At 36.3% G+C, this 13,794-nt stretch overlaps 1 protein-coding gene across 2 annotated transcripts; it reads right to left on the bottom strand.

Annotated features, from left to right (window-relative positions):
- Positions 1 to 545: 545 nt before the first annotated feature.
- LOC140048545 (peroxisomal ATPase PEX1-like) lies at positions 546 to 13,722 on the bottom strand. Of its 2 annotated transcripts, none has more exons than XM_072093285.1 (20): positions 13,687 to 13,722; positions 11,641 to 11,794; positions 11,113 to 11,265; positions 10,616 to 10,699; positions 10,323 to 10,437; positions 8,987 to 10,134; positions 8,625 to 8,754; positions 8,229 to 8,436; positions 7,783 to 8,015; positions 7,452 to 7,622; positions 7,060 to 7,214; positions 6,538 to 6,745; positions 6,237 to 6,424; positions 4,432 to 4,566; positions 4,123 to 4,247; positions 3,534 to 3,720; positions 2,602 to 3,124; positions 2,123 to 2,328; positions 1,663 to 1,790; positions 546 to 1,178 (listed from the first exon to the last, which is right to left on the bottom strand). In XM_072093285.1, exons 2-20 carry the CDS (start codon positions 11,737 to 11,739, stop codon positions 1,097 to 1,099), a joined length of 4,278 nt encoding a protein of 1,425 aa, XP_071949386.1. In that variant the 5' UTR covers positions 11,740 to 11,794; positions 13,687 to 13,722; the 3' UTR covers positions 546 to 1,096. The 2 variants fall into 2 exon arrangements, with proteins under 2 accessions (XP_071949386.1, XP_071949385.1); XM_072093284.1 differs by having other exon boundaries at positions 13,680 to 13,722.
- Between the last annotated feature and the right edge of the window lie 72 nt (positions 13,723 to 13,794).

Genomic DNA, 13,794 nt, shown 5'->3' on the forward strand with positions numbered 1-13,794 from the left:
TTTTAGTATGCCGGTATTCAAAACAACCTCCTAGATTCTTGGGTCCCATTGGCCAATTGTCTAGTTTCCTCATTATCTAATGACCCAGTCCAATTCAGTTTTAATGACCCCACATGGCTCTGTCCATTTCTTGTCCATTTATTTTTGCGTTCTTTACCGTTTCGAGTGAGAAGATTGAGCTGTACCCTTTGCGCAGGGATTTTTTCCAAAATTGGCTAAATTTCGACCTTTTTATTTTTCGACAAAACTGGTTAATATGGCTCTATAAGTTGATAACAGGCAATATATGCGCATATATAGCCATATTATTGCATAATAATTGAACTTTAAAAAGTCTATATTTTGGGCATTTTTCCAAAATTGGCTAAATTTCGACCTCTTTATTTTTTCGACAAAACTGGTTAATATGATGATACTAAGCAATATATAGCCATATATAGCCATATTATTGCATAATAATTGAATTTTAAAAAGTCGATATTTTGGGCATTTTTCGAAAAAATCCCTGTACTATAATAATACAGGGATTTTTTACAAAATTGGCTAAATTTCGACCTTTTTATTTTTCGACAAAATTGGTTAAAATGGCTCTATAAGTTGATAATAGCCATATTTCTGACACATACAGGTTCCATGTCTTAGTTCATCATCAATCTTATATTTATGCTATACAAGTACATGGCAGTTTAGCAGAGTGCCATTCCTCATTTATACTGTACAGGTTCATATCAATTATCCAACAATTGTTATTTATTTTGCACATTATGAAGTTAAGATTTATAACATTTATTTTGCATATTTTTTGTCTTTGTTCATATTTACCAGTCTTACCCAATAATGGATAACATTGAGTACATTTTCGTTTGATTGACTCGCCCACATTCTCCTCTATTTGCAACATTTGAACCCCTAAAACAATCTACAAACATTATTTTGAATATAGTCAATTTTGTTGTTATTATTTTTCCACAATTTTTCACTACCATACAGTAAAATATAATAATAATAATACTGTACAGGTTCTATGTCTATCATCAATGATATATATATGTTATTAAAATTCCGGACATATCAATCCTTAATAATTGCTGCCTTTTTATGCAAGTGTAGCACGTTTAGTAGAGTGTTCTTCTTGTCCAGTAAAGTTACCTCCTTTTGAGCTCACAAATGAATCATATCTATAAGAGGTAAATGTTTTAAGATGCATTGATTTTTTTCACCATGCTTTATTATTTACTGTACATTTTAGCTGTGAAAAAGAAGGGGCATGCAATCCCATTGGACACCAACCCCTAGAAACTGTTGGGCTATTGAGAACAAGTCTTGTTATATATTCTGGGTGATCTCTTCAGTCAAAGACTGGTCTTCCTGACTACCTAGTTATGATCAGTGGCTGTAATGAACTAGTACACCTGGGTAACCCCCTACTCGTCTCGAAAGATAGGTTCTTTAAAGTGCACATGAACCAGATGTGTACACTGGACCTATGGTTTATAGTTCTTATCCAAGAAGAACCATGGAGCGAGTAAGGCTTGAATCTTTGCCGATGTTATGGCTACGTATTACAGTTTTACCGTCTTAACCGCTCGGCCACTCTCTGTCTCTCTGTTATGCTATGCCTAATCCCTGATGTTGAAAGACTACACTATCCATTATACTTACATTTGTTGGTATCGTCGCCTCTCCTTCGCAGACACCGAGGGTTTCATTGCATTAACAGCCCTCAGAAGATTCAATTGGTTAATTTTGACCACATGACTTTGATGATGTTCGCCTTCTTCATTTAGTTCCTAATATAAGAAGAAACAAAAATAAAAAATAGCTGATAATAAACACTGAGGTGGTTTCCTGAATGGTCGTGAAATCAAAACGGTACTGGGTATGACCAACTGCGTTCTTGTCACCAACTACTGTAGCCATCCATTCATAGAAGTTCTGATGTAGCAGCCTTTCTGTATGACGACTATAGAATGGACCAGAGACATGACTAACCACAACTTTTAGTTGAAAGAAGATAGAAAAAGATAAGGAGTTGTACGTAGATGCATTTTGAATTATGTAAATATTTACATTCTAAAAATTAACGGTAATAGTTAGTATAAACAGTTTTAAGTTAATTTACCGTATAGCCAGTTGTTTTCTTGAGATTGTTCTTGCTAATCAGAGACACCTGGTTAGCAATCTTCTCCTGTGTCTCAGTGCTAACATCCACAATGCCCTCGCGTAATGTTGGCATGTAAATTAGCCTCTGTTCCAGTCGTCTCTCTTGGTACAGAGCTGGTAAGTCATAGAATGAATTGTCTTCAATGTTGTCTAAAGTTTCTAAATCTAGATAAAAAAATATAAAATGGTCTACTAATTCTACTGATATTTGATGTGACAACATAAATACAGTAAACTTTTCCAGAAATCCTGGTATTTTGCATTTGTTTTTAATGGTAAAAGGGAATTTGGGACCATTAGAAGTGAAGAAAAGTTTTGAAATGTTCCAGTTTTCAGAGAATCCGGAATTTGGAAGAGTCACCTGTATTATATTTATTTTGAAAAAGAACAAAAATAATGATGATAATAATACTGTAAATAAATCACAAAAGAACTAACCTGCGACTTCTACAAGTGGAGGCGACCTTTCCAACTTGAGAGCAGCAAATTCTCTCAAACTTGGAGTTCCCTTTCCATTGTTTCCGTATTCTTCTTCACTTTGACTAAGCCGTACGAAGCTCGCAGAATCCGAGTCTGACCCAGAGCTTTCGGTGACTGGATGTACATTACCGTCTGCATCCAATGATTTCCCTGTCGTTGTCTTACCTCGGCCACGACTCTCCAATTGGGGCGGGTTTCCTTCGTCGAACGACACACTTTCCAAGAAGGTTAATTTCCATTCATCAGCTTCCATGCTGCGACACGTCTTCATGTGAAGTGGCGATAGTCTGTCACTACTTAGTGATTTCGTTGGGGGTGGTGATATTTGTGAGTGGATTGCGTCAAGCTGAGCGTTGTATAACAGAGCCTTTAAGTCAGCACCAGTGAAGAATTCACAATGTTCAATTACATTATCAAAGTTAACATCATCATCTAAAGTCATGTTCAGTGACAAGGCAAGTAGTATACCAAGTTGTTCACACTGTTACCAACATAAAATAGCATAAGTATGTTGAATTAATGTTGTGTTTACATTGTACAGAACTGTATCGAAAAAGCTAATTACATTAGAACTACTGCACCAATTATGTATCATGTATTTAAACTGCAAATAAAGATATGCACAAAATGATTGGCTTGAAGTTTGGAATATCAAACAATAAGGTAAGTGGAGTTGTAGCTTGGTGGTTAACATGCTTGCCTTCCAATCCCAAGGTCTGGGGTTCAATCCCGACCTAGTGCCAGGGTTGTAACTCACGAATCTTTCAAATGAGACTTAGTTTACAAGCATGATAATTTATTAAATAGTTTATCCATCCTGTAATTGGCGAGATACTCAATGTTGGATGCATATGAAATAAAAAAAAAAATCTAAATATACTAAACTATACCTTATTTGGAATTGGACAGTAGAGACATTTATCTAATCGGCCTGGTCGGAGCAGCGCTGGGTCAATGAGGTCAGGTCTACTAGTAGCTGCTATGATGTATACTCCATCTAAACCCTCAACACCATCCAGCTGAGTCAGAAGTTGGTTCACAACCCTGTCAGTTACACCTGTACTATCATGACCTCGCCTGTCAAAAGTAACACAGTTGTCAGATTGTTTTTCAGGTGCTTGCGCTGTGAGTTTGGGGTAAAGAGCGCTTTTTTTAGGTGCTTGCGCTGTGAGACTCCAGTAAGAGCGCTTTATAAATTGTCGATAGCGAAAGCACACCCTAACTTCCTCACATGCCCACAATGAATTTAATGATCAAACTTATTCATAGGTTGTTGCAATCCAAAAGTTGCCTAATGGTGAAGCAGAGTTCTTGTCCAATTTATTCCAAGATTTTTAACTGAAATGGTGTTTTAAATGTTTTACAGTATTATACTGTAACCTATTGTATCCAAATTGTACTAAAACCACATAACATTTGCATATTCAAATGTTAAAATTAACCATATACAAATAATTATGTTTCATTTAAAACATGTACCTAGGAGCAAGTGCATCAAATTCGTCAAAGAAGAGAATGCAAGGCTTTGCACTTTGAGCACGTCTAAAGAGGTCACGAACTGCTTGCTCACTTGCGCCAATGTATTTGCTAAGCAACTCTGGACCCTGAAAAACAACAATCATGACATTTGTATGCTGTTGACATTACACTTTTTGAGTCAGTATGATCTGTTTTAGTCATGTCTAAGGTAATAGCTTGCTGTTTACAATGCAGAGGTCGCCGTGGGTGTATGTGTCAGAGGTCAGCGTGAGTTTAAAACAAAAATGATGTGGTGTTTCTTTACCTTACCTTTATACTGATGAAGTTCAAACCACATTCCTTAGCAACTGCGCCCCCTAGTAAGGTTTTTCCTGTACCGGGAGGTCCATACAACAACAAACCAGACCTCAGTCGTAATGGGCAGTTTTTAAAAAGCTGTGGATACTATACAAAAATATAAATACTATGTTTTGTGGTTATATGATTCAGTAGTTATGTCCACTTTGTTTTATTATTTTACATATGGTATTTGTGAAAAATTCAACTCTAGGAATTAAATAAAAATAATGAAATTAGTTAATACAATAATAACTAGATTTAATTCGTCACTATGACGAATTATAGGTTATATGCATTGATTTAAATAAAGATAATTGATTTTTAAAATATATATTGATTGATTGATTTTCTCAGAATCTTTAATTATTTATAATATATGATAGGCCCTTGCTAACGCATAATGCGTATAATGTCATAAACCACATTTGTTGTTACATAATAATAAAGACATAAGTTAATTTTTATCTAGATTTCATTATAAATCATGTGTATAATCTATACACTAAGAAATAAATTTGAACAAACAATACGGATAATAAAAAAAAAATCTTATTTCGTTTCCCAAGGTGAGACTCGATCTCGGTACCTTGAATGCCATAGACACGAGCACAGACCACCGAGCCGTACACAACTGACTAAAAGTTGTAGAAAAATTTCTCCGTGTATTTACTATGCAGTAACCACTTTGATGCAAATAGATTATTACATACCGAAATGAATTATAATTTTTTACTATGATGACATCTTTAAAATGTATACAAATGATGCACTGTCAAACTACATACTTTTAACTTTAATATATGAATTTTTGAAGGAAGAAAGTTAATGTTAAGTTTGATATTTTGGCCTAAGAAAATGTCATAATTTGTTTGATTGTCGAAATTATTTTTTTAAAATTTAATATGCAATTAATGATTTAATCAACTTTTGTTCTCTTTATTTGATAATAAATCATACATATGATACATACACTTCAAGAAAATGAAATATAAAAATAGGTGTTCCCCTGCATTCTGACGATATATATTAATTTAAAAATTTAGCATATTTTCACCATTTTGTTAACTTATACGTGTGTAGCCAGTCACTTTTGACGTGCTCGTATAACGCAATTTCGAGTTGAAACCTGAATCAAATATGATGATATTATTAAAGAAAGATTGTAAAACAGAAATCGGGCAAAAAGAGTGCGCATTAACGTTTAACGCGCAGTGCGCGTGCAAAAATCTGCGCACTCATGGCATTTTTTAAACGCTTAAATTTTGACAATTTTGAACATTTTAAGCGCGCGTACGCAAGCGTTATATGCGCTACGCACATAATTTTATTGCCATATGATGAAATATGACCTGAAATTTATGAATACCAAATTTTGTTTAATTGTGATTCATGCTTGTGAAGATATGATTACAAACGTGATTTCGTAAAATCGCGCGTAGACCGCGTAATTTTTGATTACGCATCGTGAAAATATAACCACATCGATTCCTGGCCATGAGGAATATACTCTGAAAACTTGACTTAGCTAGATTAAACTGATGCCAAGATAATGCACGGACAAAATAGTGCTAAGGAAAGAATAAATAAATAAATAAATAAATAAAGATTTTGACAGAATCAAGAGGTTATATGCATATCATGCATATAACCTAATAATAATACATTTGGACTTTTAAGCGCATAATGTATAAAGCCTCTATGTGCTTCACAAGTAAAAGTAATAACAAAAATAAAAAAGAGCAATTTAAAAAAATAAAATAATAATAATTATTTACCTTTGCTGGCCATAGTAATGTCTCTAACAAAACCTTCTTAACTTCTTCTAGTCCTCCAACATTCTTCCATGACAAATCACCCGAATTATGTAATGGAACATCCCGTAGAGTTGCTGGGGTGTAGTTCTGCAGTGCACATTCAAAATCCTCATCAATTAGGATTATACCATTATTCTCAGAGGATGTATCTAGATAGAATATCACAGAAATGTTTGTAGAATTAATTTATATAAATAATAGCAAGTTCGTTCCTATATATTAACTTGTCAGACACTAAAAACTCTTTTATAAGTCACCCTACCTCGAGGGGTGGTGCCAGCCCAAATCCCATCAGTCATTTCTCTACTACAGGCAGCATGAATGGCCCTTTCAAGCACCGTCATCATGTCTTTGGCAACATAGCCTTCAATTCGTGATGCTAAGTCTGTAAGGTCAAGTTGCTCTAGGCTTGCCAGGTCAACTTCTATCTTGTTCTGAATCATTGATGTCAGCATATCCTCCCTCTTTTTCTGTAGACATATAATATTTAATTATTATCTAAACACAGTGTAAAACCAACTTACAAACCAATGACACTTAAATTGGTCTTTAAACAGGCCTTGTCATTTGGAAATTGTAGGTGTGCTACACAGTGCACGCTGTTTGTATATTAGTGTCTGCAAGTTTCCAAATTGAAGTGTGCTGTGAATCATTTTTAACCGTGATCGCACTCCCATGATAAAAAAGGCAAAAGCGTACCATTAAAATGAGCCTAGTAGTATTTCAGCATGTTACAGAGCTCAAACTTGAACATGGGACCATAGATAAATAACCAGTAACTTACAGTATCCAATGGTTTAATGTCTATCCATTGTTGAAAGAAGTGTGTACCCCTGGAAGACGTCAGCCCTTGATGTAGAGACGTCTTAGTTCGACACGTTGCCATTACACATATTCTGGTTCCTTGTCTGATTTCAGCCGTCATTAAATCTTTTAAAACTATAAATTGAATACAAAATCTAACCTTTAGAGATTCACTGAAGGTTTAACTTTTGTACTAAGTAGCTGAGTAGTCAACATATGCTGATAGTGGGTCTATTGGGATGAAGAATAATGACCACAAGAAAACCCCTCTTAAATAATGGTATGAACCAGTTTACCTTGCTCTAAATTCATCATTAGTTTGTACATATGTACACAAAAACCAAACAATTTTGTGGATAAAACATCACAAACCTTCGGCAATTCTCATACTGTAGAGGGCGTCAGGGCTTATCTCTTGTTCAGGCCCAAGAGGGGAACCAGTCAACTGGTCTAGATCATCTAGTAAGATAAGAGATGGTTGTCTCCAGGCAGCCTCATTAAAGGCTTCCTCTAACCTTCGACGGACACTCTCAACACGTTTCCCTATTGAAATAAAACCTGGTTATAAACTCTATCATTATATGAATAGTGTAGTGGCTGCTATCAAACTTTATGTGACAACAAAATGTGATGTGTCCATATATAGACATGATGATGTCATATCAATACCATATTTGGACATATCACTACCATATAAGAATACCTTTCAAAGGTTTACACTCTAAGGTGTTAACGTAAACAAGCTGAGGCCAAGATGTTACTTCACGACAAAGAGCCATAGCCAATGTAGTCTTGCCACTTCCTTTAGGTCCTGTAAGTATCAAACCACCCTGTTGAAGACCTGGTAGGCCACTACAAATCTGCTTTGATAAGGGTCTGATTGCTAGAGCTGTCTTGATGTGATTTAAACCGGATTGGCCTAACTCTGATACACCTCTATGAATAAAATAAACATATTAATTCAATTTAATTAATTCCAAACAATAACACATACATCACAGACCCGGGTTACTCCTACAGCGAACTCGAACGCTTTCGATGGGACGTCCCAGCCTGCAACTATTATTAATTAAAAATCTCTCTTGGATTAGAAATGTTTAAATAAACTTTAAACTGGTTTATATTTATTATATATTTTTAAGTGCATACCCAAGATCTCTTAGTCTGAATCCAGCCACTACAGAGTCAATTTGTCTGGTAGATCTGGGTGGGAGACTAGCTGATACATCAATCAGAGCAGTCTCACAGACACCAAACTTGACTTTCCTTGCAATGAATGGATGTAGAAGGAAGTATATTTTCTGGTTAGCTTCTAATTGTTCAGTATTTATTGTTAGAACAAATTCCTCTTGCTCACCTATAAATAAGCAAACATCGTTTAACATTAAATTATTTCCACAAATTTCTGTATAAAGCAATAGCAACAGCTATGAGCGCTAACTGGCTAAACCCAGCGGTCCCGGAGCTTATGAGAGCCCTGAGCAGTGCCCAGAGGAAAAAAAGGTATTAAAATATGTCGAAAAAGGCTAAACGTTAAAATCTTACCATCAGAACTTATTGGGAACTTGAGTAAGGAACTGCCTCCACATACAGGTATAGGCCATACCATACAACTGACACAGGATAGCCACTGTTGAAATGCACCCTCAATCTCGACTGCTGTCAACTTTCTTTTCTATTTCAAAATACAAGGTCACAGAAAAAAATAATGAAACTTTATTTGGATCTAAATTTAACACAAACAAACACAAAGTCACAGAAAAAAGAACATATATATAATTTTTTTTTTTATGTGGATAATATTTCCATACTTGGAACTAAATTTAGAAATTTGTGACAATGCATGTCATAAATTTTTGACCAAATAATATCTGAACTGAGCTTTAAAATAAGTTACAATTACATACCAGATGGTATAACGGACACAAGGTCATTGATTGCATCACGCTTGGTGACTCTGTGATTGGTTGAATGACCACCTTCGCTGTGACCTCAAGCTTTAGCTGTCTTCGTAGCAGGTCAGAGATCTGTAGTGTCCAAGGACTGGTGTCATCAAAGACTATCAAAGACTCACTGTCACGTCTGGTTTGAATGTCTTGGCTATTCAACACTACCCTCACTGCTGCATAATCTGTGTTTATATCAATGTATTGCACCGTGGGTTGTTGTTGACTAACATCCCCACCAGCTGCTGCATCCTCAACTTTCTCTGTTTTGTTCACTTGCGTCGAATCTTGCCTTTGTCTAGCCTCTTCGTGACGCTCTTTTGGCGACTTTAATTTGGTTATAATTGCGTAAAAACTGACATATTCTTCTTGCAATGGAAAATTTTGTTTACCAGGATCCATCGGCAGGTCAATAAGTGCGCCCTCAGCAGTTGACGATAAGTAAACTGTTGTCGGTTGCATTAAATGCGAGTATGAGTTCACTCCTGGGTCAGGGTTCTCTGTTCTTCTACAACTAGCTTCCACTCTTTCATAAGAGTCAATTAAGGTGTGAACTCTTGCAACAATATTACAGTCTTTTAGTAGCTCTCTTGCTATAGCTTTTTGTCTTTCTTTATCTAATGATAACTTTCCTTGTTCAATGGCGCTCTCTCCCGACTCTTCAATGCTCATGAAAGACTTAATATAAGACCATAAACGGTACGCCCATGGCAGTGAATCATCAAACTCATAATCAGTCACCTCTTCACTAGGTAATTCTTCTTCATTACCCAATTGTTCATCAGTCTGGCTTCTGTATAAAGGAATATTCCCAGTGGAACCAAAATCACTAACATATCCCGACGTCATACTTTCTCCAATTGACGCAAGACTAGAGGGAGTTTCTGCCTTCACAGCTGGTCGCCCTCCTCCTCCTCCTCCGCTACCAACATTCTTTACATTAAAATCAGAAGGAACGCTTACACTTGCACTGCCCTGTTGTAGACTCTTGACAGTGGTAGAAGGAGAAGGTGTGTTGCCAGCCAGGGTATTTGTCCTATCTTTTGGGATGATGGATAACTCACTGTACGGCTCTAGACGTATGCATTTCTCAGCTGGCTCAATTTCACCTGTAAGATAAAATAAATAATTTTGATTTATGACATATAAAACTAAAAATGCAATTAATTTAAGCTCTATCTACACTATATGTGAAAAAAAATGTGATGTGCTCATATACTGTACTGTATGGACATGATGTCATATCACTACCATATTTGGGCATCACTACCATATTTGGACACTTTGCAAAACTTACTAGTTTTAATAAAAATGCAGATTTTCTTGCCGATCCACACAGGAAGAACTTGATTTGGCCAGATAACACGAACTTGACTCAGTAAATTCGTTTCTACATAACTTGCATTTAATTCCTTTAATCAAAAAAGAAAAAAAATTAAATTTTAAATGAAGCAAATTGAATAAAATACCTTTCAGTTCTTAGTTCTCCTTCCTTGAAAAAAAGTATCAGTAATAATGATAAGACAACAGGCTTCTTCCTTTCTTTACCTGGCATCAACTTGTGTACTAATTATTTAAGTGCATTCTTACCAATATCTCCCAATCATCAAAGGAGGCAGGTTCTATGACAGCATGAGTGCATGGTAAGACAGGTTGTACACGTTGAACAAGAACCTTAATATGCAGAAAATACAAGTTATCAAAATGCACACTTAAAGTAAATAAGATCCCTAAAGCTTTTAAATACTTAGTACTTCCAAGACATTTAGTATATAGTACTTGACTTACTAATGGAGTGGTTAGTTGAGTGGTTAGGACACTTGACTGTCATACAGAGAGAATTGGGTTCAATTCCCAACAACTCCCAGTCTACTCAGCTGTAAATGAGTACCTGGTTGAAAGTACTAGGATAAGGCGACGTGGAAAGGAAATGGTCACCCTACCATATAATACTGAGGCTAAGTAATGTGAGCTCCCAGCAGCTCATTACCCTATGTTCAGAATTGAATACGGGACCTTTACCTTTACTTTACTTGACTTACTGTATTACCAACAAGTTCCAACTAAATTGAAAAAGTTAAGTTTACCTCTTGTCCATGAACAAGACCCAGCTTGTTCCCATACAGTCCATTTATCTGGATAACCTCTGTATCCTTATTATCACCATGTCTTGTAATGTCCCCAGCCCAGCTTACAAACGCCTTCAAATTCTCACCCCATTCCAGTTGAAATGTAGGAAACTGCTTGACCATTAAAAAAATGTCAAAGTTGAAAACATGAAAATGAAATTCAAATAGGACCCCTGCAACCAATGATGGCGATAATGACATTAACAATTTAGATGAGACTGAAGTGTTACGGCAATTAAGACACTACTATCTTATGATGATTATAAACACAACAACAACCGGTCAAAATATAATTTCAATAACATGCGAGCGAGAGACACAATCGGCCAAATGTATTAAGCTGTGTCTACACTATCAAACTTTATGTGATGTGCCAATGGACATGATGATGTCATATTACTACCACATTTGGGCACATCACATTTTTTTGTCAAAGAAGTTTGATAGTGTAGACAGAGCTTTACAATACATCCTGTTGTTTACTACCTGAACTTGTGATAAGTCTTTAGACCAAGATGCAGGAAGACTAACAAAGCAATTCTTGACAGGAGAGAACTCCACTACTGCTACCATTGCCCCAGACATTGTGACTAGTCTTAGCACAGCAGCTAATAATATTATTACACAACTTTACTCACTGCTGTATAGGTAGAAAACAAAATTGATAATTAATACATATATTGTATACCTCCATGACATATACAGTATAGGCCTAGGGCCTAGGCCTAGTAGAAACCTAGCTCTTCTAGTACTAGGCCCCTAACCTAGGCCCTAGCTAGACTTAAACTAAATTAATAATTATAATAAAGTCTAAAAAATAACTGTGTGTGTTTCATCATTCCATCACAAATTTAAGCATTGAGAGATGCTCACTATTGAATATTATACTCTTCCTTTGATGGAAGGGGTCAGGGGCGCAGCCAGTGGGGGGGTCACAGGGGTCCTGACCCACCCTTTTTTTTAGAAAAAATAAATAAAAACATGAGACAACAATACAGATCAAATCATCCTGGAGATACTGTGGAAGATTACTACCGAGCAGTATTACCAAATCAACTTCTTGATTACAAACCGAGTTAAAAACCTGTTTTTCTGCCGATAACAGGCCATGCTTTAAAATATTTGGCGTAGCACCCGAGTCTATCGTGAAGTGTAATGTTGAAGAAGTCTTCAAGGAACTTGAATTTGGTACGATGATCTGCCAAGACACGAACATCTTCATTCCGAGCTTCAGTGATGGAAGCGACTGTGTAAAATTAGCGGATCCAGATGTGTTCCCGAATCTTCTCTATGCCCGTAACGTCTGCTGAAGCTGAGCGGAGTTTTTCGACTTTATGGAGAACGAAAACCTGTTTGGGAAATCACATGTCTTATGAGCAGCTTTCGGGATTGTGCCTCATGAACATACACTTTAACATGAACATTAATACAGAGAATGTCATTCGCGAATTCTGTCTCCAAGCCAAAAAGAATGTTCCAAACTTATGTTTAAAGATGCATCACGCGATGTCAAGAGCGCCGTTATAGTAACTAAAATAAAATGTATGATAATAATTTAGAAGTTAGTTATTACAATTATGTATAAGCTATCACCTATACTATACATTCGAACAAAATAGGTATATTTTTAAACAAAATATTGTATGTACTGGGTATGATAAGCGTCTCACATACACACGGAGCCAAGATAGCTTCTTGGACTTGCACAGTGTATGAACTCTAACCTTACGGTTCTCATTTAAAAATATTACTCCCTCCATGCTATCATTCTAATTTCTTTTTTCAAACTTTTGCATCTCTACGTTCATTTCATGCAACTTTTGTATTGGTGAAAAGGGAGGAATTCAAATAATTCCTCCTCTGAGTTTACAGCCTCTCTACACAAATCAACAAACAAGCAAGAAAAAAAGTGTTTGTCTGTGGCAGCCTGGAATATAAAAATGTTCTGTAATGAAAATGAGAGTTGTTTTTTGTTTTCTTTGTTTCAGTTTATTAGTGTTAACATTGTCATATTTGTGTGTGCGTAAACCGATTCAAATGATCTAGATTGCCCTAGACCGCCAAAGCTTCCAGTTCGCCCCCTGGACCCCAACTGGGGGCCCTTTTGGCAGCCCCCTGGCCCCCAGCAGCCCATGGTTGCTTGCTTCGCTCGCAAAATACTCACATATTGGTTGACCCCCCCTTTAATTCTTTGCTGGCTGCGCCCCTGGGGGTAGGTACGAAACGACCTGAATCATTAATACGGATCATTCATATAGTACAGCTAGGCCTAGTCCTACCAACATTAGACTCCTTGCACGAAGCAGGTCTCACACACAGACACCACATCGGTGGTGAAAACCAACTGTCATATTATGGCATCCTTTAGGCCTAGCTAGGCTAGCCTAGGTATATACAGAGCGGGCCCACAAGTTAGGCTTAGGCCTGATACTAATACAGTATATACAATACTTTATATGAATGATGAATTTCAATACGGACATTATAAATGCATAATAAACAGATATAAAATACCAAAATATTACATGTTACTTTTTTTCGACTGCTCCTCCTCCATCGCTCTTTTTGCGTCCCATATACGGTATAGAACGCCATCTGTGCATTTATAAATATTGGCATAAATTTGAATGAGTTTTTAAA

This window comes from Antedon mediterranea, chromosome 5, assembly GCF_964355755.1.
Source record: "Antedon mediterranea chromosome 5, ecAntMedi1.1, whole genome shotgun sequence".
NCBI classification, from domain to species: Eukaryota; Metazoa; Echinodermata; class Crinoidea; order Comatulida; family Antedonidae; genus Antedon; species Antedon mediterranea.